The sequence below is a fragment of the Scyliorhinus canicula genome, chromosome 10, assembly GCF_902713615.1.
Source record: "Scyliorhinus canicula chromosome 10, sScyCan1.1, whole genome shotgun sequence".
NCBI lineage: Eukaryota > Metazoa > Chordata > Chondrichthyes > Carcharhiniformes > Scyliorhinidae > Scyliorhinus > Scyliorhinus canicula.
Genome location: NC_052155.1, coordinates 53,327,925 through 53,354,284, shown reverse-complemented (window position 1 = coordinate 53,354,284; position 26,360 = coordinate 53,327,925). Strand labels below are relative to the sequence as shown.

The 26,360-nt window shown below is 44.2% G+C and overlaps 1 protein-coding gene across 3 annotated transcripts in view; it reads left to right on the top strand.

The window, feature by feature from the left end:
• Positions 1–26,360, top strand: part of LOC119972369 (KAT8 regulatory NSL complex subunit 1-like) — a 341,283-nt gene that overhangs the window by 63,879 nt on the left and 251,044 nt on the right. For 2 of the 3 annotated variants that reach the window (XM_038808944.1, XM_038808943.1), the window contains exon 1: positions 12,755–14,398. The exons of the other annotated variant lie outside the window; for it this stretch is intronic. In XM_038808944.1, coding sequence (XP_038664872.1) covers positions 12,759–14,398 — 1,640 coding nt within the window. In that variant the 5' untranslated portion in view covers positions 12,755–12,758. Of the gene's footprint in view, positions 1–12,754; positions 14,399–26,360 lie in introns of those variants that run through there. 3 annotated transcript variants of the gene reach the window in all.

The following is a 26,360-nucleotide window of genomic DNA, read 5'->3' as shown; positions in this document are numbered from 1 at the left end:
AGAAGGCAGGAGAATGAGGATGAGATAAATAGCAGCCATGATTGAATGGAGCAGCAGACTCGATGGGCCGAGTGGCCTAAATCTGCTCCTATGTCATCTGGACATAATTGGACTCACTTGACATAATTCAAATAGGACCTTGCTTACTTTGTGCAGATATCCTGTTCGTAATATCAGGTCATGGTGCCTCATGTTATTTTAACTGCCCTCCTTGCCAGCAGAAGCAGTTAAAATTTGAGTTATTGGATCAGAAGCAGGTCTTCTTGCTCCTTGACCTTAAGAAGAATATTACCACCTGAGCCCAGTTGCACAGGCTCCAGGCTTAGCTGCTGTGATATAAATCTGAGAGGGAATTACTCTGTTTCCATTTTTTATTTCAAACCATGTACATACGAACATACAAATTTTGAACAGGAGTAAGCTATTTGGTCTGTCAAACCTACTCCACAATTTGACATGTTGATCATGATTTATCGGATTGTGGTCTCAACCCAGGGGCTGGTTTAGCACACTGGGCTAAATTGCTGGCTTTTAAAGCAGACCACTGACATAGGTGAAGTCAACAGTGAAATAGGCCTAAAGAACCACACTCCACGGGATTCTTGTCCGTTTTCAGGATCAGGGAGATTGACACCTGTGCCAACATGGTCGACAGCATCCCCTTTGACAGAGAATCACTGAATAGCACGAGCAGCACAAGTGGATAGCACTGTGGTGTCACAGCGCCAGGGTCCCAGGTTCGATTCCCCGCTGGGTCAATGTCTGTGCGGAGTCGTCATGTTTTCCTCGTGTCTGCATGGGTTTCCTCCGGGAGCTCCGGTTCAAAGACATGCAGGTTAGGTGGATTGGCCATGATAAATTGCCCTTAATGACCAAAAGGGTTCAGAGGGGTTATTGGGTTACGGGGATCGGGTGGAAGTGAGGGCTTAAGTGGGTCGGTGAAGACTTGATGGGCCGAATGGCAGCCTTCTGCACTGTATGTTCTAATATCCCCAGTAAATGTGGCGTCAGCGAGGCTGCGAACTGCTTGTAGAATTCCACCGGAAAGACGTCCTGTCCCGGTGCCGTCCCAATTGCATGGAACCAGTGCAATCTGTAACCACCTCCAACCCCTGCCTTTCACCCTCTCTACCGAGAGAGAGAGAGAAACGGACTGGGCTCAGCCCATCTCCAGTCGCATATATACATCATGTGGCGCATGGATGATATTACAATCGCTGAGTTCCCAGCCCCCACCATCTCCGGGAGTAACGCTTTCCGCACCACAAAAAAGACTATTCTGGAGTAGATATGGTGCTCTCCCATGGATGAATAAACCTCCACAGATCCACCAACTCCCCCATCTGTTCAATGAACACTGCCGACTCCCTTGCCATCCCAGAAGTCCCCAGACACCTGGGACTCGACCTGTCCATTCTCTGATCTTTAAGAAAATAAAAATAAATTTAGTGTACCCCATTCACTTTTCCAATTGAGGGCAATTTAGTGTGGCCTGCACATTTTTGTGTTGTGGGGGCGAAACCCACGCAGACACGGGGAGAATGTGCAAACTCCACACGACAGTGACCCAGAGCTGGGATCGAACCTGGGACCATGGCCCCGTGGCACTTGTGCTAACCACCGCGACACCGTGCTGTCGTTCCATTCTCTGATCTAATACGTAATTGAAAACTGCCCCCATAATCAACTGATGAGTCAAGCCACCGAACCCCCCTCCCCAAAAGCTATCCTCTTGTTAGTCAAAATGCCACCTCTCTTGACCTCAACTCAAAATTTAAGTGGAACACCTTCCCCACCCCACCGATCCCTTCCTGATCCTCATCTAATCCCGAACCCTCAAATGCATCTCCTAAAAGACTACCACCTTTGCGTTCAAGCATTTCAAATTGCAAACACTTGGGCCCTTTTTAAACTGGCCCAATTAACAGCCTAATGTTCCACGTAACCAGCCTGACTGGTGGTGGAGGGGGGGGGGGGGGGCCTCTGGACCACTCCCCTGTACTAGACTCAGCCATATCTGCCACCGCCACCCCTCCGGCCAGGGTCTCCAACTGGGCCCGAACCTACCTTGAATCCAGGCCCACCCAAGATGACCGCCGTCCCCACGTTCCACAAAGAAACCTTCGTTGCCAGGATTTTATAATTTCCCCTCTTTGACTTCCTTCCCACCCCCTCCAAACATGTCCCTTCCCAAACAAAGAAAACCAAGCCAACCTCGGCTCATTGCCTTACCCCACAAACAAAACAGAAACCACTCTCCTCATAACCGCTGGCCAGGTGAACCCCGCATGGGAACCAGAAATCAAAATCCAACCAGAAGAAACCAAACACCCCATTACCCCCAAAACCTTATCCTGAATATTACTGGGAAAAACAAAGTCCCATACTACCATAGACAAAAACAAACGGAACACAAAACAGCAAAAACACAGAAAGAGATGAGAACTGTAAATATAAACATAAATTCAAAACATCTCATAACCACACTCCGATCTCTCCCTGTCCACTTTTCTTCACCAATTCATTCATCTCCTGTGGCATATTGAAATAATGGTCTTTGTCTTTAAATGTGACCCACAATTGAGCCGGGTACACCATTCTGAATCGTACCTTGAACTTGTAGAGTGCCTTGTTGAATCCAACTCATCATTTTTCCAGCTCTGCCCCGATACCCTGGTAGATTCTAATTTAGTGTCCCTCCCAATAACTCTCCCACGTGACCGTCGCCCACTTTAAGATCTGCTCCTTGTCCCGATATCTGTGGAAATAGACTGTGACCGCCTGTGGCAGATTCCAGATCTCGGCTTCTGTTGCGCGACTTGTGGGCCCGTACATCTGGGGAGGGTTCGCAAAGATTCCCTCTCCTGCCAACTTCCTGAACGTGTTCGGCCCATACTCATACCTTGAATGCCCTGGATCCAGTCGCCTGACGATCCTCAGGTTCTGACACCTGGACCACTTTTCCTGGTTGTCCACCCTGGCCTTCAAAACATTTTGGACCTCCACCTTCAATGCCATTTTAGCCTCCAAAGAAGCAATCTGGTCATTGTGGTCTGGGGCAGCCTCCTCTGCCTCCCGGATCATCTCGACTCGGAGATCATCTATCATTGAATGCCTCTGTTTCTGGAATTCCCCCAATTTCTCTGTTGGCCATTGGGAGGGCATCGACAACACTGAGGGCTCTGCCCTGTTACTTCCACTTCGCCACGATGGACTGCTGAATTTGGTGCGGGCCCTTTACTTGACTTCTGCCTGGTGTTATACCCTGCAGACATCCCACACCAGAGGAGAAAACAAAAAAGTTCACTTACTTCCCCTTTCTTCCCAAATATCTACATGTTAGCTGGGTAACCAGCGCCAAAAGCCACATCGCCAAACAGGAGTCACCTTGTGTGCGATGGTTCAGCTCGTTGCCGCCGTTGGACGTAGTTCCTCGGTTAGTTTTTTTTCCATAAATTTAGAGTACCCAATTTTTTTTCCCAAATAAGGGGCAATTTGGTGTGGCCAATTCACCTACCCTGCACAAACTCCACGCAGACAGTGACCTGGAGCCAGGATCAAATCCAGGTCCTTGGCACCGTGAGGTAGCAGTGCTAACCACTGTGTCACCGTGCTGCCCTTGCATATGTTGTTACCAGTGAAAGCAATTCAAACTGATGGGGATTGATTCAAGAGGCAACTGAGAAGGAACATATGAATATAATCAGTTGGGTTCATCTATGAAAAAGGAATATACTTGGACTAAGTAACCATCAGGGGCAGCAGGGTAGCATGGTGGTTAGCATAAATGCTTCACAGCTCCAGGGTCCCAGGTTCGATTCCCGGCTGGGTCACTGTCTGTGTGGAGTCTGCATGTCCTCCCCCTGTGTGCGTGGGTTTCCTCCGGGTGCTCCGGTTTCCTCCCACAGTCCAAAGATGTGCGGGTTAGGTGGATTGGCCATGCTAAATTGCCCGTAGTGTCCTAATAAAGTAAGGTTAAGGAGGGGGTTGTTGGGTTACGGGTATAGGGTGGATACGTGGGTTTGAGTAGGGTGATCATGGCTCGGCACAACATTGAGGGCCGAAGGGCCTGTTCTGTGCTGTACTGTTCTATGTTCTATGTTCTATTTCCTTTCTTATAATTTTTCTAGATGTGGCACGGCCCATCATAGTGGCACAGTGGCACTGCTGCCTCCGAGCGCCAGGGACCCAGGTTCAGTTCCGATCATGGGCGAATGTGGAGTTTGCACTTTCTCCCCGTGTCTGCATGGGCTTCCCCCGGGTGCTCTGATTTCCTTCCACAGTCCAAAGATGTTCGTGTTAGGTGGATTGCCCTTAAGTGTCCATGGATGTGCAGGATGGGTGGAGTTGCTGGGTTGGGGCTGGGGATTGAACCTGGGTCAGTGAGGACTTGATTGGCCAAATGGCCTCCGTCTGCACTGCAGGGACTCTGTGGTTCAAAGCAAGGAACAGTTTTTATAACACTCATTATATCTTTTCCATTTTTATTGCTTATGATGGGAGACTGAGAAGGATAAATTGTTTGTTTAAATATGCTCTACATCAAGACATTGTTCAGCAACACTGGCTTGGAAAATAATTTCCAACGTTCATAGAATTGTTACAGCACAGGAGGCTATGTGGCCCATTGAGTTTGTCCCAGCTCTCTCACAAGAGCAACATGGCCCACATTTTATTTTTACCTTCAGGGACTCATCCAGCTCTCTTTTTGAAAGTCATGATTGAATCCACCCCCATTTCAGGCAGTGCATTCCAGATGGTAACCACTCACTGCATTAAAAAATTTCCTTCTGTCGCCTATGGTCTAGTCATTTTGGATCAACGCCCATTGGTTCTTGACCCATCAGCCTACGAAATAGTTTTATCCCATTGCTCGGTACAACATCGAGGGCCGAAGGGCCTGTTCTGTGCTGTACTGTTCTATGTACTCTATCTAGACCCTTCATGATTTTGAACATTTTAAACAAATCTAATCTCAATTTTCTCTTTAAGGAGAACAACTTCTGTGTAACTGTAGCTCCTCATCCTTGAAACCCTTATTATAAATTTATTTTTCTCCACCCTCCACTAATGCCTTCACATTCTTCCTAAAGTATGGTACTTAAGAACTGTACACACTTCATCAGTTGTGGCCACCCAGGGTTGCATTTTAACTTCCGTGCTATTTTTGGGGAGTAGGCGGTGGGGTAGTGGTATTGTCACTGGACGAGTAATCCCAGAGATCCAGGGTAATGCTCTGGTTCCAATCTCAGGTGAAATTTGAATTCAATAAAAACATCTGTAATTAAAAGTCTGATGATGACCATAAAACCATGGTTGACTGTCGTACAAACCCATCTGGTTCACTAATGTCCTTTAGGGAAGGAATTCTGCTGTCCTTGCCTGGTCTACATGTGACTCCTGATCCACAGCAATGTGGTTGATTTGTAAAATGCCACGCAATTCGAGGCCAATTGGGGACGGGCAACAAATGCTGGCTTTGCCTGTGACGCCCACATCCTATGAAAGAATAAAGAATTCTACTTTCCGCCTACAAAGCTCAGAATCCTTTAACCACTTTCTAATTCTATCCTCCCACCTTCAATGATTTTGTTTTTCTGCACTCCCTCGAAAATTGTTACCTTTTCATTTATATTTTCTCTTCTTGTTCTTCCGACTAAAATATGTTCCTTTGCGCTGCTCTGCATTTAGGTTGGATCTTCCCATTCCACCAGATTGTCTGTTTCCTTTCATTGCAAACTTCCTAGTTCCTGTGGTTGTGAAAATATTCTTGGTAAAATCATTTCTGCTCTGTGTGGCAGACTAAGCCACACAGAGCAGAAAGTCTCATTCAGTTCCCAGTCTACTCTGGATTAGTTGATCTCAACCCTGGCAGCAGTTGGAGAGCCTTCGGTACCATTGGAATATAGGAGAGAAAAATCAGCATGAGTTATCATTCGCTGCTGTGCATTGGTAAAAATGTGTGTACATCTTGCATGTAGCAAGATTAAGCTTTGTTGTAGGGTCGTACAGCCAAATAGGTTTTAATTTGAATACAAAGAATAGCTAGCAAGGCTGCACATGTTATGGAACTACATTGTCGAGAAGTTGGCATTTGAGGCATAAAATGCCACTATAACTGGTCGTTGAGAAATTATATTTTAAACATCAACGTGAATGTTCTCCTTGCAAATGCAGAATGACCAGTGAAGTGTTAACATTATCTGTTATTAACATTATCTGTTACTTCAATAGCTCCAATGTGCTATGTTTGGAGTAGTATTGACCCATCAGATTCAAATCTCATATATTCTGCAAATGGAGTGCTGAATTAGATCAGTGATCGGTCTGGTGCTTGTATAAAGCATGATCACCTCAATTCTAATTTTCTAATCTACTTCACTGAATCTCTGTGGTTAAAGTGGACCTGGTGACCTGAATCAGAAACAGCAAATTTAAGGCTCATATCAGAAAATTCTCTGACAGAGTCACAAACATTTAGGATAGACTTGGATATGAATTTAGAGGTCTAAAACATGGAATCATTAAATGGTAGCATAACATGACTGGGGAGTTTTTGTTTCAGAATGGACAACAGAATGGCTGCTGTATAATCTTGAGTTGGATGATCTCTTGGGCAGTGAGGCTGGTGCTGGAAGTGTATTTACAAACCTTATAATTCAAAAATCCACCAACATTTCTGTTCCTCATTGGCATACAGTGACAAATAGAACATATGATGTGGAGATGCTGGCGTTGGACTGGGGTGAGCACAGTAAGAAGTCTTACAACACCAGATTAAAGTCCAACAGGTTTGTTTCAAACAGGTTAGCTTTCAGAGCACTGCTCCTTCCTCAGGTGAGTGAAATGGAACATAGGATGAGGACAGGATTTGGATAAACTGTCCTACTTCTTGACCATGAGAATATCCTGCTGACACTTGCTGCTGATGTCACTGTTGGTTAGGTACCAGAGGTTGATTGGTATCTGTGTAATCGTATTTCAGCAAACCATAAACACAATGAAGACAGCAAAGGGGAAGGTGGCCCTTGAAGCCATGGTAATTCTATTCTGTTTGTTCTCTCAACATTTTATTAGTTTGGAAAGCCTTGTAAATCCAAGTGCCTGACTTCCTGTTTTCCATTTGAACACTGCACTGTTACTACCTACCTGCCATATTTATTTTAAACTTGGGTAACCTCACCAATTCTCATGGTACAAAGATGCAGTCAAGGTTGCTTGCCAGTTGGATTATTTGGCCATTCGTTGGCCAATTGGCAAACAACCTTGACTGCACCTTTTGTACCATGAGAATTGATGAGGTTACCCAAGTTTAAAATAAATATGGCGGGTAGTAACAGTGCAGTGTTCAAATGAAAAACAGGCAGTCATGTGAGCTGCAGCCCAAAGTATATTGTCCATTCTGAAACAAACTAAGTCGACAAATGCAAGCAGTGACACTGTAGAAATAATCTATTATTTCTGAAGTATCATGTAACATGTCAAAGAAGTGGAAGTCACAAAGAAGTACATTTTAATGTGAACACCTCATTGTCCAATACTCTCCATCAATCTTGTAGCAAAGATCTGGAAGAGGAATCACTGAGATTGCAAATTCCCTTTCCAGCACAGCTAACACTCAATTTACTCCATGGAAGAAACAAATTTGATGTTTGGTTTAATTATAATCTTTATTAGTGTCACAAGTAGGCTTACATTAACACTGCAATGAAGTTACTGGTAAAAGCTGTGCAGCTTAATAAAAAAGAAAATTAAGGGGCAATTTAACGTGGCCAATCCACCTGCACTGCACATACATACTTTGGGTTATGGGGGTGAGACCTATGCAGACATGGGGAGAATGTGCAAACTCCACATGGAGTAACCCGGGATTGAACCCGGGTCCTTGGTGCCGTGAGACAGCAGTGCCACCCTAACTGTGTAGCTTATAGCAAGTTTGAATATATGTTACCAAATCATGACAAGACTTTGGCGCTATACTCGAGACATATGTAGATGCTTGAGTATGCATTAAAAAAAAAAAGATGTTTAAAGGATTTGAGAAAGTTGATAGGAACTATTTGCATTGTTGGGGACATCAACGAGGTATCTTGAAATAAGGGTGAACCATTTACTGTGTGATGTCAGGAAGCAGTTAACAGTGTATGAGAAAATTCAATAAGTGATAGATTTCAGTAATGTTATGTAACTAACTTGGGTCGATGGAGTTAAGACACAGAACAACCCTGATCTAATTCAATGGTCCAGCAGGTTGGAGGGGCTGAACGTCCTTCTTCTTGTTGGATTTAAATGTGTCTTCTAGTGAGGAAAACATTGTCCTTTTTGGGATCTACAGTGCATTTCATCAGCCATTCAGCGACCTGAACTATAAGCAGCTGTGAAGTGGAATATTTTCAGGGCTCAGGTTAGCTTGTATACTGAGCTGCATCTCCTCATGGGGAGGTGAATACCTCACTCAGTAAGTGAAGTAGGTAACAGCACCCACAAGAAAGAGCGACAGGCGAGGGGGCTAGGCTTCCCAAACTTAGTGTACTACTATCGGGTGGCAAATACGGAGAAGGTGTGGAGCTGGACCAAGGAGCGCTCATGCAGGGGGTCGGGGTTGCGGGCACTGGCAACGGCGCTGCTCCCAATGGCTCCAGGAAGGTACTCGATGACTCGGATAGTGGTGGCCACTTTGAAGATCTGGAGGCAGTTCAGGCAATGTTTTAAGCTGGGGGTCGGGTCAGGTCGATCAGGGGGAATCATGGGTTTGAGCCGGGGAGGATGGATGCGTGTTTCGAAGATGGGACAAGAGGGGGATCAAGGAAATAATGGATTTGTTTCTTTGGGGTGGGTGGGGATGGGGATTCTCGAGTGTGTTGGCATTGGGAGAGAAGTATGGATTGGGACAGGGGGAAGGGTTTAGATACCCGCTGGTTCGAGATTTTGCAAGGAATGTTTTCCCAAAAGCAAAGTGGGAGAAGGAGCTTGGGAAGGCGGGGTGATGGAAGAGGGATTGTGGTTCTGAGATGCCGTGGAGGATAAATGCCTCAATCTCGTGCGAGGCTGGTACTGATATAGTTGAAAGTCGTGCGTAGGGCGCATCTCACAAAATTGAGGATGAGCCGGCTGTTTGACAGGGGTGGAGGATGTCTGAGAGCGATGTGGGAGGGGCCCCACAAACCACGTTCATGTTTTGGTCCTGCCCGAAGCTATAAATGGAGAACGGTATTTAGCACAATCTCGGGGATCTTGCACATGGATGTGGAACCAGGTCCTTGAGAAGCATATTCGGGGTGTCGGACTGGCCTGAGTTGCAGGCAGGTGAATATGTTTTAGCCTTCGGCCTTCGCCTCGCTGATTGTTCCTAGGTGGGTCCTGTTGGGATGGAGGTCAGTCCCTGCTGGGATTTTAATCCTGGAGAAGGTGAAGTTTGAGCTGATTTGGGGGGCGGAGTGGTGCACGGCGGCAGCGAAGGAGAGGTTCTACAATTCGTGGGGTTTGTCTATTATGCACCTACTTCTGGGAGTTGGTTGCTGTTGATTTTTTATGGGAGGGTTGTTTTCTTCTTCATATTGTTGGGGTTGTTTTTGTTTCTCTTTTGTATGATGAAAATATGGTGAATAAAAATATTTTTAAAAGAACGTTTCAACACCCCGAGCCCTGAAGTACGTATTAATTCAAATTGGGAGCAGAAGTAGGCCCCTCGAGCCTGCTCTGCCATTCAAGAGCATGGCTAATCTGATTGTAACCTCAATCCCACATTCCTGCCTACCCCCACAACTTTACACTCTGCTGTTAGTCAAGAATCTATCAACACTCCTTAAAAATTATCATGTTTCTCCTTATCTCCTTTCATGCCTTTTGATCTTATCTTGTCCATGAACCCAACTCCTGTTCCCTTGACCTGATTTCCACCAAATTTCTGATCACTAAACTTAGGTGCTAACTGATTATGAATGTTCCCTGCGAATGTCGGTAATACTGTAACCAGAAAATCTAATATCCTAAGACTGGAGTGCACATTGCAATGGTGCTTATAATGAAAGAAACACCATTCTCAGCATAACCTGAATAATGCTGTCACACATCTCTGCACATTCCAGCTCAATGGGGCTATCACCGTTGTCATGTTTAATTTGCAAGTATTTAAATGGTAATACCAGACCATTGACGCAACCTACATGGTCGTGCATGCAAACCAAAATTCGTACTGCCTTTATGGAGGGAGGTGTGGTTGGTTAGAAGAGATAGTGTTGGTAATATCACTGACTATGGTAGTCCAAAGGCCCTGACACTACTGGAGTTTCAATTCAATTAGTAAAATCTCGAATTGAAAGCGAGCATCAATGGTGACTGTAAAAATATCCACCATTCAATAAGATTTGTTTTTTTTAAAATTTAGAGTACCCAATTATTTTTTCCAATTAAGGGGCAATTTAGAGAGGCCAATCCACCTCCCCTGCACATCTTTGGGTTGTGGGGGTGAAACCCACGCAGACACGGGGAGAATGTGCAAACTCCACACAGACAGTGACCCAGGGCCGGGATTCGAACCTGGGTCCTCAGAGCCGTAGGCAGCAATGCTAACCACTGTGCCACCGTGCTGCCCTTCCATTCAATAAGATTGTCCGATTTTGGTCACTGTCTGTGTGGAGTTTGCACATTTTCCCCATATCTGTGTGGGTTTCAACCCCACAACCCAAAGATGTGCAGGTTAAGTAGATTGGCTGAACTAAATTGTCCTTAATTGGGAAAAAAAATAATTGGGTGCTGTAAACTTATTTCTTTTTAAATTCTGATTTTAACCTACCTTCACATTACTGCCTATCCCTTGTTATCAAGAATCTTTATTCCTCTACCGTAGAAATATTTGCACTCTCCTCTCAAAAGCTGGTGGACGTAGAGATCTGAAGACTCACAATCCTGATTTTTCTTTCCTCATCTGTCTTAAATGGACAAACACTTTTATTTTTAAAGTGACCTCTCGCTCTAGATTCTCCCACAAGGAGAAACACCCCCCTCCACGTCCATCCTGTCGAGACCCCTTGGGATCTTAAAGGTTTCAATCAAGTTTTTTGCTGTTCTAAACTCCAGCAATACGAGCCTCACCTGTCCTCATGCTTTGCTGAAAATGTATTTGTGCCTATTTTGTTTCCATACTTGACAATTCCAATGTGGTCTGTGCCAGTCTCCCACATTGTACCTCCTGTAAACTTGAGGTAATCCAGAATTCTGCTGCTTGTGCCTCAATTTGTACCAAACACATTGATTTTTGGCAATCACTCGCTCACAAGTATTATCATCTACCTAAAAAATGTTACTGGTCATATGTTTTGTGAGTGGCTGATGAACCTAATCCTAGGGCCATATCTTCGACCGCACACTTGGCAGTTGTTTCCAGAAGGTGGGGTCGGTCTTTGGACTCTAGATTGTTGGTATTACTTTCTTAAGCTCCTTTTCCAGGTGTCCTCAAAGATTTGTGTTCCTTCAATCAGGAGGTTCCTTCAAGTAGGTCTCTTCTGTGCAAGGCATTGATTAAATGAAAAATGCTTGTCACAAGTCAGCTTCAAATGATTTGCTTTGGCAGTTGGGACTCTTGACATCCGAAACACATGGCCAAACTAGCGGATTTGGTTTGGATAATCATAGCCTCTATGCTGGTGCTCCTAGTTCCTTCATGGATGCTGATTAAAATACGCCTACCCTCACCAGCTGACACCGAGAGTCTGTCCGATGGTACCTCTCCAGGGCCTTGAGGTGGCGGTTTAGCTCAGTTGGTTCATGATGCAGAACAAAGCCAGCAGCACAGATTCAATTCCTGTACCAGCCCAGGTTATTCGTGTTGTGTGGTGATCCCCTCCAAGGTCATCTGGAATTATGGCGAATTTACCTTGCCTGTGGCCCTAAACTTTGGACTTTCCTTCCTGTATCTCTCCCCACTCTCTACCTAATCTTCTTCCTTTAAAAAAGCCAATATAGCCTTTTTGACCAAGCTTTTTGTTATCTAACATGATGTGGCAGTCATTTTTATTTGAAAGCGTTCATGTGTCTCATCTTCGAAGTTTTATTATGTTTAAAAAGGCGCTTCATAAAAATCTGTTATAAAAGGTGCTGCATGCTTGAGTGGAAAATGTAGTTTGACATTGGCGCTGGTATTTTTGAGATGTTGCCAGATGACTAATGTGAATTAGTTTAACGGACGGGAGATAAAGGGATCGAAAAATCACACGATAAGCAGTAAAGTGAGGTGTGAGGTGTATTTAAGTGGCAGGACACCAGTATTGAAGATCTGGGTAATTTGAATGCCCGTGGGATATAAATTACGATGTTATTTTCTCGTCCCCTTTTTAACCAAGTTTATATATTCAGTTAAACCAAGTCCCACGGAAGGAAACAAAAACCCTACTCACACAATTACAGGATGACGGTTGTGAAAAACCATCTGCGATTTTTGTCTCAAAGCATCATTGTGACAGACGCTAAATAAAGGGAAAACCGCAAAAAATGTGATCAGTAATTTGCAAGGATGTTTTCACCCTCTCCCATGTCAGTTGGAATTGCAGCCGCGCGCGCTTTTTTACTCCCTGAGCACCGCGGCCGCCATTTTGTAGCGGGAGGGGGGAGGGGAGAGATAAAAGATGGGAAAGTGGGGGAGGAGTGGAGAGATGGACGGTTGGGGGGCGGGCGGGTGAACAGACGGGTGGGAGGGTGTGGATGGGGGAGGGGAGATATAGATGGGAGGGTGGGGGAGGGGAGAGGTGGTAAAAAACAAGATGGCCGCCGGCCGCTTGAAGCGAATGGTTTCCCCGGCTGTGAGTGAAATCGCTGGCGAAGCGCGGCAGCAGCAACACGGACTCAATTTGGCCGTGTCGTCATCCGCACCACAGCCGCTATCGTCGTCGCCTCCTTCAGCTGCGCCCTCGCCGCCTTTCTCTTCGGCTCCAAACGGCACTTTAGACGAAGGGGAGGAAAATAATAAAAATAATAAACTCGCCGCTGCTTTATATTTCTCGGTCGACCGTATGGACTCTCTGTTTTTGGCCCGGCCGACCAGAGTGCGGCGGCGCCCCGAGCCTTTCTGTCGCGGCGAGAGGTGCGCGGCGGCCGCTCGAGGAGGAGCCAAAGACCCCGAGACAAATAATTATAACCATCACAACAACCATCACCATCATTCTCCTCACCGCCGGCACCATCGTCACCACCAGGCCGGGGAGCCGGCGGTGAGTTCTACGGCAACCCCCGGTCTCGGCCTAAATAGGGGGTCCTCGCGACTCTGCGCCAAGCGCCAGGAGGGAATGAATTCCGATGGAGTTTTCTCCAACGTCGCCGCCGAGGAGAAAGAGAGGGGCAAAGCTGCGATCGTGAGCACCGCCGGCAACGGCCTGGTCAAAGAACCGCCTTGCCTGAACCGCGACTCTGGCCTGGTGAACGGCAGCAACAAAACGGCGGGCGGCTTCGGTGTTCAGCGGAACAACGGCGCCATCTCGTTGAACTCGGCTTCGCCTTTCAAGGGGAACCCGGATAAAAGCCGCTGGCTGCGGCTGCAGAAAAGTACCACCACCTCCGACCTCGGCCTACTATTCAAAGACAGCAGCAAAATTCCCGGTCTCGAGTATGGATGTCGAGCCGAACTTCATGGCACAAACCCCGGGGAAAGTTCACTTAAATCTCGATGCAGCGAAATAAATCTTAATTGTATAGGAGCCGATACCCAAAACAAAAAACACACTGATAGGAGAAACCGCGCTATCAGTCACATTAACCACCACAATACTGGTAATAGTCTCAGTAATACTCTTAATAGTCACAATAATATTAGTGTTAGCCAGAATGAGGTGAGTGCTCAGAGTTTATTAGTTATCAGTAAACAAGCTGAGATCAGGAGCAGGGCTCACCGGCTCTGCAAGCGTTTGCAGGTCGTGCAAGCTAAGCAGGTGGAGCGCCATGCTCAGCAGCAGCTGGCAGGTTTGGTGGGACACAGTTTAAAGCGGTTTTCTTCCTCTTTCACGGAAAGTTTTATTAGTAACAACAGTAGCAGTAATAATAAACACAAAAACTCTTTGCACGGGAACAGCGCACTGCTGGTTGGGTCTTCGCTGCTGAGGAGTTATCCAAGAACTGATTCAGAAGGAGGTGGTGGCGATGCTCATTTTGGTCTCGCCTCTTGCCTTCGATCTGGCGGGGGCAGTAAATGTTCGTTGTCTTCACCGAATGGGGATACTTTCTCTGGTTTTGTGAAAGATCGAGCTGTTTCTGAGGATCTGCTGAAACTGGTGTCCAGCGTGACTGCAAAACTCAGGACTTCGGAGAGGGCTTTCGATTCCGATGCCACTGAAAGCAGCTCAGGGGGCGAGACGGATGTAGAAGAGGTTGGCACAAGTGGTGCAAAATTCGACCATCGGCATGCAATCCTGTAAGTAATCGGGAGATTATCGTTTTTAATTTCTTGCGGGAACAGTGGGCTACTTTTGTAAATGTGTATTTTGGACATGTTTGCCGCATATCTACTCTTCATATATAGAATATGTTCATCACACCTCAGATAATGGCTTGAAAATACTGTAAAATTGATTCACGAATTGAGATTTCGTAGTTTTAATGATATTAACCTTTGTTTTAGTTATCTTGTGAAAGGAGATTTTAATAGGTCACCAATAGATCTGGGTAGGAGCACCTTTCACTGCAATGATATGCTGCATGCATATTGACTCCAGTTGGAAGCTTTTGCTGTAGCTGTTGCTTTTAAGGTTGCAGAAGTAACAGAAAGCTCTGCAGCAAGTCTCAGTCAGAATGGGTCATTACATTAAGTTCCTATTTGCAGTGCAAACTGCATGCTGTTGTGCTTTGTACACCATTATGTTTTGGAGGTTTATTATTCGTGCCAACAGATTGGCAGGTTATTGTTTCATTAAATAGACATTTCCTTTCTGTTTTGTTGGCATCATGAATTGCAATATACTTCATAGTCAGAACTGTTTCTAACTTAAAAATTAGGAGGTGCAGTGTGAATTTGTTTATATTCACTGGTCGTGCAAGCAGAAATCTCTTTTTTGATTCATTTACGGGAAGTGGGCATTGATGGCTCGGTCAGTACTTACTGCCCCCCCCCCCCCACCACCACCACCACCACGTTTCAGAGGGCATTTGAGATTCAACCACCTTGCTGTAGATCTGGAGTCACATGTAGGCCAGACCAGATAAGGTTGACCGATTTCATTCTGAGGACATAGTGAACCAGCTGGGTTTTTATGGCGGTCAGTAGACTTTTGATTCCAGATTTTTAAATATTGAATCTGTTATGGTGGGATTTGAACCCTGGTCCCCAGATCGTCCCTGGGTCTTTGGGTAACTTAACTAGTGACTATACCATGATGTCATCACCTCCCCAATTATCAGCAGATTTTCAGGGTGTTGCTTGGGAGAGTCAAGAGTATATATTGAAATGTGATGTTATAGCATGACAGGAAGGAAGTGTGAACCAGGCATGAAGTGTGCACAATGTGCCAATTTACTGTATTGTAGCTATGTATTTCAATGTGGAATCAGAGAGGTACAGAGTATCTTTGGGTCGTTGCTGAAATGCTTTTAAATTCCACAAAGTCTGAACCTGTAATTTCAAGTGCAAATATGAAAGTATTACACAAACCGTTACTTAGGTTTTTGTGACTTCCTTATAACTCAGTGAGTTTTCTTTATCAATAAATATTTAGATATTTGTATCATATTGTTTGTGCTGAGTTTCTGCAAGAGGACTGAGACACAGTAAATTTTGGGTCCTATAAAGAGGAGTCAAAATGGCTTCCTTTTTGTCCATAATATTTCTGATGCAGTTACAGCTGTTTTCTTGTGTTTGGTCGGAATAGGAGTGCCATTTGTTTTTTTCTTGCCCCCTGACTTTATGGAGAGGAGAATTATTCAGTGTTGACCATTTCTGATCACGAACCATCAGCCCCTGCTATAAATGAAGAGTGTGTGCATGTTGGGCGAGATCAGCAGCTGGCCTGGGAGATTCACCAACCTCTGCAATTACTGCCTTGGCTTGTGCATTAAGATGTCCATACGGTTCATTAGGAACGTAGAACAATAGGAACAGAGGACGACAGAAAGCCAGTTAGTTCTTGTAACCTATTGCACCATTTGATGTGATAGTGGTTGATCTGAGAGGGAACTCATTACAAATGCCTTTGTCTTATATGCTGTGATATCTTTCATAAAAATTTATCGATCTTAGTTTTAACATTAACAATTATTCAAGCATTAATTGCCATTAGTTGAACAAAGTTACAAACTTTTACCACATTTCATGTGTTTCTTAAGTTCATTCCTGAAATACCTCCATCTAATTTTAATTTTAGACCCAGTCTTGGACTCCTGAACTGAGAGGGTAGATACAGAGGAACTATTGATTTATCTTAATATTTTGAAAACTTCAATGATATCGCCCCATAATTGTATAAGCTCCAGGGAATAGGACCCTAGTTATGGGGGTGGGGGGGGATATGCAGTGTTTGACACTTCGAGCCAAATAATTATTTTATGAACTGTAGCTACTGTCTCTAGGCAAGGAGTTATTATTTTACATAGAACCAAGTCTTACAAACAGCAATAAGATAAATGACCATTTAATCTGCTTTGGTGGTTCTGTATGGTTTTGATGGTAAAAGAAATGGTGGTGGCGTGGCACTGCTGGTTAAAGAGGAAATTAACACAATAGTGAGAAAGGATTAGCTCTGACAATGTGTAGTCGGTATGGATAGAGTTGAGAAATACCAAGGGACAAAAAACATGAATTGATGCAGGTAGGGCAGTGGATGTTGTCTATACTGACTTCAGTAAGGCCGTTGACAAGGTCCCTCATGACAGACTGGTACAAAAGATGAAGTCACACGGGATTAGAGATGAGCTGGCAAGGTGGGTACAGAATTGGCTAGGTCATAGAAGGCAGAGGATAGCAATGGATGGGTGCTTTTCTAATTGGAGGGCTGTGACTAGTTGTGTTCCGCAGGGACTGTTGCTGTTTGTAGTATATATAAATGATTTGGAGGAAAATGTAACTGGTCTGATTGATAAGTTTGCGGCTGATGCAAAGGTTGGTGGAATTGCGGCTAGCGATGAGGACAGTCAGCGGATACAGCAGGATTTAGATCATTTGCAGACTTGGGCGGAGAGGTGGCAGATGGAGTTTAATCCGGACAAATGTGAGGTAATGCATTTTGGAAGGTCTAATACAGGTAGGGAATATACAGTGAATGGTAGAACCCTAAAGAGTATTGACAGTCAGAGAGATCTATGTGTACAGGTCCACAGGTCACTGAAAGTGGCAACACAGGTGGAGAAGGTAGTCAAGAAGGCATATGGCATGCTTGCCTTCATTGGCCGGGGCATTGAGTATCAAAATTGGCAAGTCGTGTTGCAGCTGTATAGAACCTTAGTTAGGCCACACTTGGAGTACAGTGTTCAATTCTGGTCGCCACACTACCAGAAGGATGTAGAGGCTTTAGAGAGGGTGCAGAAAAGATTTACCAGGATGTTGCCCGGTATGCAGGGCATTAGCCTTGAGGCGAGGTTGAGGGGCGACCTGATAGAGGTCGACAAAATTATGAGGGGCATAGACAGAGTGGATAGTCAAAGGCTTTTTCCCAGGGTAGAGGTGTCAATTACTAGGGGGCATAGGTTTAAGGTGTGAGGGGCAAGGTTTAGAGGAGATGTACGAGGAAACGTTTTTTACATGGTGTAGTGGGTGCTTGGGACATGCTGCTGGAGGAGGTGGTGGAAGCTGGGACAATAGTGACGTTTAAGGGGCGTCTTGACAAATGCATGAATAGGATGGGAATAGAGGGATGCGGACCCCGGACGTGAAGAAGATTTTAGCTTAGACGGGTAGTATGGTCGGCGCAGGCTTGGAGGGCCTGGAGAGCCGAAGGGCCTGTTCCTGTGCTGTATTTTTCTTTGTTCTTGTTCTTTGTGTTATATATAGACCCCAAACTGCAGTGGTGATTTTGGGAATGGCATTAAACAAGAAATTAGTGATGCATGTAATAAGAGAATATCGGTGATTTTAATCTGCACGTAGATTGGACAAATCAAATTAGCCACAATGCCGTAGAGGAGGAATTCCTGGAGTGCATACGGGATGGTTTTCTTGGCCAACAAGGATCCAACTGGAGAGCAGGCCATCTTAGACTGAGTACCGTGTAATGAAAAGGGAATCATTGCCAATCTGGCTGTGCGCGACCCCTTGGGGGTGAGCGACATCACATGGTTGAATTTTTTATCAAGGTGGAGAGTGAAGTAGTTGATTCGGAGACCGGGGTACTGAATCTTAATAAAGGGAACTATGAAGATATGAGGTGTGAGTTGGTCTTGATAGATTGGGGAGAGTTACTTAAAGGGATGACAGTGGATAGGCAATGACAAACATTCAAGGAACGCATGGGGGAACTGCAGCAACTGTTCATTCCTGTCTGGCACTAAAGCAAAATGGGTAAGAGGGCCAATCCATGGCTTACAAAGGAAATTAGAAATAGTATCCTTTCCAAGGAAGAAGCATTCAGATTGGCCAAGAAAAATAATAGGTCTGAGGATTGGGAACAGTTTAGAATTCAGCAAACCAGGACCAAAGGATTGATTAAGAAAGGAAAAATACAGTACCAAAGTAAGCTTGCAGGGAACATAAAGACTGACACAAAGAGTTTCTGTAGATATGTGAAGAGAAAGAGATTGGTAAAGACAAATTGAGGCCCCCTACAGACAGAAACAGGGGAATGTATAATAAGGGACAAATAGATGACTAAGCGATTGAAAACCTACTTTGGTTCTGTTTTCACAAAAGAGGACAGAAATCAGATACCAGAAATGTTAGAGAACTGACGGAGATCAATATTAGTAGAGAAATGGTGCTGGGAAAATGGATAGGATTGAAGGCGGATAAATCCCCAGAGCCTGACAATCTGCATACCAGAGTGCTTAAGGAGGTGGCTCTGGAAATAATGGATGCATTGGTGGCCGTCTTCCGGGATTCTAAACTTTCTGGAACAGTCCCTGCCGATTGGAGGGTAGCTAATGGCAATCGAATATTCAAAAAGGGAGGTAGAGAGAAAGCAGGGAATTGTAGTCCAGTAAGCCTATCATCGGTAATGGGGAAAATTCTTGAATCCTTTATCAAGGACTTTATAGCGGAACATTTAGAAAGCAGTGGCAGGATCTGTTAGTCAGCCTGGATTTATGAAGGAGAAATCGTGCTTGACTAATCTGTTGGAATTCTTTGAAGATGTAACTAGTACAGTTGACAAGGGGTAGCCAGTCGTTGTGGTATATTTGGACTTTCAGAAGGCGTTTGGCAAAGTCCCGCATAAGAGATTATTGTGCAAGATTAAAGCACATGGTATTAGGGGAAGTATATTGAGGTGGATAGAAAATTGGTTGGCAGACAGGAAACAAAGAGTAGGAATTAATGGGTCCTTTTCAGATTGGCAGGCAGTACAAGTCGGGTACCACAGGGATTGGTACTGGGAGCCCAGCTATTCGCAATATATATTAATGATTTGAATGAGGGAACAAAATGTAACATCTCAAAGTTTGCAGATAATACAAAGTTGGATGGGAGGGTGAACTGCAACAGGGTTGCAGAGACCCTTCAGCAAGATCTGGACAGGTTGGGTGATTGGGCAAACCAATGGCAGATGCAGTATAATTTGGATAAGTGTGAGGTTATTCACTTTGGAAGCAAAAACAGAAAGACAAAAACCTGAATGGTTGTAAATTAGGAGAGGGGAGTGTGCAGCGGGACCTGGGTGTCCTTGTGCACCAGTCGCTGAAGGTAAACATTCAGGTGCAGCAGGTGGTAAAGAAGGCTAATGATATATTGGCCTTCATTGTGAGAGGTTTCGAGTACAGGAGCAGGGATGTGTTGCAAGTGTACAGGGGTTTGGTGAGGCCACATTTAGAATATTGTGTGCAGTTTTGGTCTCCTTTTCTGAGGAAGGATGTTTTGGCTCTTGAGGGGTGCAGCAAAAGTTTACCAGACTGATTCCTGGGATGGCGGGACTGTCATATGAGGAGAGATTGACTAGGTTAGGATTGTTCTCGCTGGAGTTCAGAAGAATGAGGGGGGAAATCCATGTAGACGTAGAAAATTCTAACAGGACTAGACAGGGAAGATGCAGGGAAGATGTTCCCGATGGTGGGAGTCCAGAACCAGGGGTCACAGTCTGAGGATTCAGGGTGAACCATTTTGGACAGATGTAAGGAGACAATTCTTCACACAAGAGTGGTGAGCCTGTTGTATTCACTTCCATAGGAAGCAGTTGATGCTAAAACATTGAATATTGAAGAGGTGGCTAGATATAGCACTTGGGAGTATGGGATCAACAATTATGGGGAGAAAGCAGGATTTGGGTATTGAGTTGGATGAGCAGCCATGATCATGATAAATGGCAGAGCAGGCTCGAAGAGCCAAAAGGCCTCCTGCTATTAGCTTCTGTGCATCAATGAACCTATGGTTGAGAGATCAATGTTGGTTGAGATCATAGGATTTGAAGGGATAAAAGCTGGAAAAATTATGAAGTCAAAAGACAAGTTTGCATTTAAAACTCTAATGTTGTAAGAGGAAGGGAAAACTGAAGGAGGTAATTAGTTGCACAGATTTTAGGTTCTGCCAAAAAGAGAGTTCTGATTTCTGTGCAGTGTGAACCTGGAGCTTTGTGAGAGGCAAAAAATCAAGCTGATTTGACATGCTAGATCTGCAGTTGGATCAAAAGATAGAATGTTTTTTTTGTGAAATGACAGGGCTTGGTAAATAATTGGTTTGAGGCTCTGTCCAAATGTAACTGTGACAAAGGTAAGCTATCTCCAGTTCAGCCTTTGGTATGGTAGACCACACTATCCTCCACCAAAGCGTCTCCACTGTCACCTAGTTGGGTGGGATTGCGCTCTTGTTTCCATGCTTTTTTTCTAAATCTTAATCACAGCTGGAGAATCACCTGGAAATAGCTTTTCTTCCCATTTTTGTCCTGTTAGTTCGAAGTGTTTCTTAAGGATCTATTCATGGCCCTCTCATTTCAACTCACCTCATTTGCATGTTATTCTTTTGTGGTATTATCTGAAAACATAACACCCGTTTCTCTGTGTAGGCTGATGGTGACTCGCCTCAGTTCCACTTCACTACCGCTTAACCTCTCCTCTTAAGTTATCAGACTACGAGTCTGACATCCAATACTGGATGTGCAGAAATCTCCCACCTAAATAACTGGTAGACTGAACCCGTAACATTGTCTGACTCCTCCACCCCCGTCTCAAATCATGTACTGCCAAAAACCCCTGCCCATTTTTAAAAATGCATTTAGAATACCCAATACATTTCTTTTCCAATTAAGGGGCAATTTAGCGTGGCCAATCCACCTACTCTGCACATTTTTTGGGTTGTGGTGGCGAAACCCACGCAAACATGGGGAGAATGTGCAAACTCCACACGGACAGTGACCCAAAGTTGGGATCGAACCTGGAACCTCAGTGCCGTGAGGCCGCAGTGCTAACGACTGTGCCACTATGCTGCCCTTGCTGCCCATTTTTAATGGTTCCAAATTTTATTCACTCATCCCCACTGTGCTAACTGACTTAAATTGACTCCCAGTTCAACAACGGCTCTGTTTTAAAATTCTCATCGTTGTTTTCAGATCTTTCCATGGTGTCTGCCCTCCCCTAAATCCAATCTTTGCAAGTTTCACAACCATCTGTGATATGTGAGCACCTTCAGTTCCTGATGGGTAAACGTTTTAATCGTTCCATGATTGAAGGCTGTACCTTCAGCTGTAAGGCCGTCGGGGTTCTGGAATTCCCATTTAAGACTGAGATGAGAAAAAAAAGTTTCTGAGGGTCATGAATCTTTGGCACTTTATTCCCCAGAGTGGTGGAAACGAGTCAGTGAATATTTTTAATGCAGATGCAGATAGATTATTGACGAAAAGGGAATCAAAAGTTATTGGGAGCAGGTGAGATGTGGAGTTGAGGCCATAATCAGATAGCCATGATCTGATTGGATGGCGGAGCAGGCTCTAAAGGCCGAATGGCAAACTCTTCCGAATTTGTATATTCTTTCGCCTCTTGAGGTGCTGCTTAAAATTTAGCTCTTTTGATCAAGTTTGAAAATCTGCCCAAATATCTCTCTCGCTTGGTGCAAAACTTGTTAAAATACTCTGAAGCACCTTGAGACACTTCATTATGTTAGACGCAATGTGAAGATGTTGGTCATAATGTTGCTGCAGCCTCCTACGATATGCGTGTGTGACTTAGAGATGAACCCTGGGATGTCAGCATTCTTTGGAAGTAGATGATTTGACATGGAAAATTCCATTTCAACGTTTGAAGATCCTCTTTTGGAGTAAAATAATCTTGCCAACTTTAGTTATTATTGCTTATTCTGATACTCCAATCCAGCAGTTGAGTATAAAACTGGAATTTCTAGCTTGTATGGAGTTAATCTTGGCATGTGTTACCTGCATGTCTGTGTGTATGTATGTATGTATGCATACACAGAAGAACTTTTCAGTTCATGTATGTTTATTTTCAATTGTTCCTGCAAACTTCCCAAGTTGCCTCCATATTGTTTAATGTTATGTGCAAGTCTCCTCATAGTGAGCTCTGCTCACTTGAGGTTAGTCACACTGCGCCTACTTTACAGAAACAAGCGGCTCATTTCCACTATGTTCCCGCTGATCACTATGCACTATCAACTGGAATATGTTTATTAGTAGTGATAGTTTTTAAAAAAGTCTGAACTCCAGATCTTTTTCAGGTGGCTGTGATAATAGTCATCGACAAGGACCCGAAGATATTTTTGTTCCTGCAAGATGACCTTTTCATGATTTGTTAGGGTTTAAGAGGTTTGGCATTGTAGCATGGTAATTGAAGAAGGTGGCTTTTATGCTTTTGAACCTGGTGAGATTACTGTCTACAACGTGGAAGCAAATTGCCAAGCTAAGAATTGAAACTCTTCAGTGAAGAGAAATATGTGAAGACTCGCAAGAGATATAAAAAACATATTGTAAACATTTATATGTATGTAAATGGGTTGAGATTAGTGATAGTAGAGGCAGGGAAAATTATAATGTGGAATAAGAAAATGATGGAGACTTTATTTTTTCAAATATAAATTTAGAGTACCCAACAATGAAGGGGCAATTTAATGTGGCCAATTCACCTACCCTGCACATCTTTTTGAGTTGTTGGAGTGAGACCCATGCAGACACTGGGAGAATGGGCCAACTCCACATGGACAGTGACCTGGGGCCGGATCAAACCCGGGTCCTCGGTGCCTTGAGGCAGCAGTGCTAACCAGTGCGCCATGATGGCGACTTTAAACAAATATTTTGCATCTGTCTTGATGATAGAAGGCACTAACACTATTGTAAAAATAAGCTGGTAAGAATGAGAAAATTGGAGCAGCATGGCACTGTGGCTTCACGGTGCTGAGGTCCCAGGTTCAATCCCAGCTCTGGGTCACTGTTCGTATGGAGTTTGCACGCTCTCCTGTGTTTGCGTGAGTTTTGCCCCCACAACCCAAAAAAATGTGCAAGCTAAGTGGATTGGCCACGCTAAATTGTCCCTTAATTGAAAAAAAAAATGAATTGGGTACTCTAAATTTCAAAAAAGAGAATGAGAAAATTGAGAAAAATTAGTCTTGGTTCAGAAATACTAATCAAACTATGTAGTAACAAATGCATTGGACCTGATGACCTACATCCTTGAGTTTGAAGAAGAGAGACCTGCAGAGATGGTGGTTGCATTAATTTGATCTTTATAATAATCTTTATTGTCATCAACACTGCAATGAAGTTTCTGTGAGAAGCCACTAGTAGCCATATTCCGGCACCTGTTCGGGTACACTTGACAATTCAGAATGTCCAAACTACCTAAAGGCATGACTTGTGAGAGGAAACCGGATCAGCTGGAGGAAACCCACGCAGACATGGGGAGAACGTGCAGACTCCGCACAAACAGTGACCCAAGCCGGGAATCGAACCTGGGACCCTAGAGCTGTGAAGCAACACTGCTACCGAGTTTGCACATTCTCCCCGTGTCTGCATAGGTCTCACCCCAATAAACCCAAAGATGTGCAGGGTAGGAGGATTGCCACGCTAAAAGTTGCCCCTTAATTGGGGGGAAAAAAATTGGATATGTTAAAAAATGTTTAATTGTTGATTTTCCATAATTCTTTCGATTCAAACATTGTTTTGAAGGATTGGAAGGCAGAAAATCTAACCCCGTTAATTAATTAGGATGAAAAATAATGAGGAAATGTCGATTGACCATTTAACCTCTGTAGTTGGAAAATGCTAGAAACTGCTAAAAATGCTAGGGATGTGGTTTTTGATGCAGCAGATTTATGAGAAAAATGTGTGCCAAATATGCTGTGTTTTTTGGAGTTGTTACTCGTGTGAGGACTGGAATGGGGGGGTGGGTGGGGGGGGGGCGGCAGAGTGAAGAGGAGGGGGAGGATTGCAGTTTCTCTAGCCTAAGAGGAGGGGGAGGATTGCAGTTTCTCTAGCCTCGTGACACCACAGGCAGCATCAGTGTAAATATTTAATTTTCTCACCAAAATGGCTAATTGTTTACCTTTGCCACTGCAAACCCAGAATAAAAGAGACTTTGACCAGGGTCCTTTCAATAAACTCTGAATAATTGGTTTATTATGAAACAAACATTACTTTTTTAAATTGCAGAATTGGTTAATATGCACACAACACTGGCCAAGACAAACAAGGTCTGGAGATTGACATAAGGGAACACCTTATGAAAAAGGATGAAGTATGAACATTACTTGAAGCTGCTGATTTGGTATTCCTGCATGTGAAGACTGAGCTTTGGTTGTAGTAGTTGCCTCGAAGTCCTTTCCAAACGATATTTGGTGAAACATTACCGTTAACTCTCGCTTGTCAGAGTTTTGCAGGCTTTCATGTTCAACCAGAACTTCTCCCAAACCAGGTGTTTTTCAGCCAATCAGCAGGAGCTCACAGTCTATCAACTGCAGTTTTCAGGTTTTAATTCAAGGAAACAAAATAATGCTTATTTCCCCAGGTGTCTTGCTGGTCAGTTAGCTGAAATCGTGATTTCTTGGCAAGGGCAGCTTGCTCACAATGAACTTTTAACTTAAAAGAAAATGTTAGGAGTCTCCAAGTTGTTTAGTGTCCGTACAATTTTTTTAAAAAAGCATATAGTTCTAGGAGAAATTAATTCCAAACACTAAGGTGGAACCGATGGGCATAATGTGTTTGGATTTTAAAAAAGCATTCGAGGAAGTATATTGCAGAGTTAGTGCAGATATAATAGTTATTAGTAGATAGAGATGGTGTTAGTGAGTGTAGTTTAATTCTTAGATGTATGCTTGCTATTCAGTATAAATGTCAAACTTAAATTTAGTAGTGTTAATAAAATTAGTTTCGTTTTTCAAAAGAGCTTCGGGTATCTTTATGATCACTACGCCTTCCATCCTGGAAACCCCTCTCAAAGATCACCTGGGTCTCTTTTTCTGACTGGCAAGGTGTAATGAGTGGTATAACACAAGGATCAGTGCTGAGGCCTCAGCTCTATACAATTTATATAAATTACTTGGACAAAGGGACAGATGTTATGGTTGCAAAACTTGCTGCTGACACAAAGATGAGTAGGACAGCAATATGTGAAGAGGATATGGGGAATCTGCAAAATGATAATAGGTTAAGTGAATGGGCAAGGATCTGGCAAATGGCGGATTATGTGGGAAAGGTGATATGGTCCATTTTGACTGGAAGAATAAAAGGCATATCTAAATGGTGAGAGATGAGGTGCAGACTGATCTGGGTACCCGAGTGCATGAATCACAAGTCCAGTCGGCAGGTGCAGCAAGTAATTAGCAAAACTAGCAGAATGTTGCCATTTATTGTGAGGGGAATCTAATACAAAATTAGGGATGGTATGTTTCAATTATAAAGGCCATTGGTGAGACCATGTTTGAAGCACTGTGCAATATTGGTCTCCGTATCTGAGGAATTATGTACATTTGTTGAAAGCAGTTCAGAGAAGGATTGCTGAACTCCTACCTGGAATGGGCGGATTGTCTTGTGTGGAAAAGTTGGACAGACTGGACTTGGCTCGCTGAAGTTTAGAAGAGCAAATGGAGACCCGATTGAAACATATACCATCCCTAGGGGACTTGACAGGGTCGATGTGGAGAGGATTGTCATAGATTGTCATAGAATTTACAGTGCAGAAGGAGGCCACTCGGCCCATCGAGTCTGCACCAGCCCTTGGAAAGAGCACCCTACCCGAGGTCAACACCTCCACCCTATCCCCATAACCCAGTTAACCCCACCCAACACTAAGGGCAATTTTGGGCACTA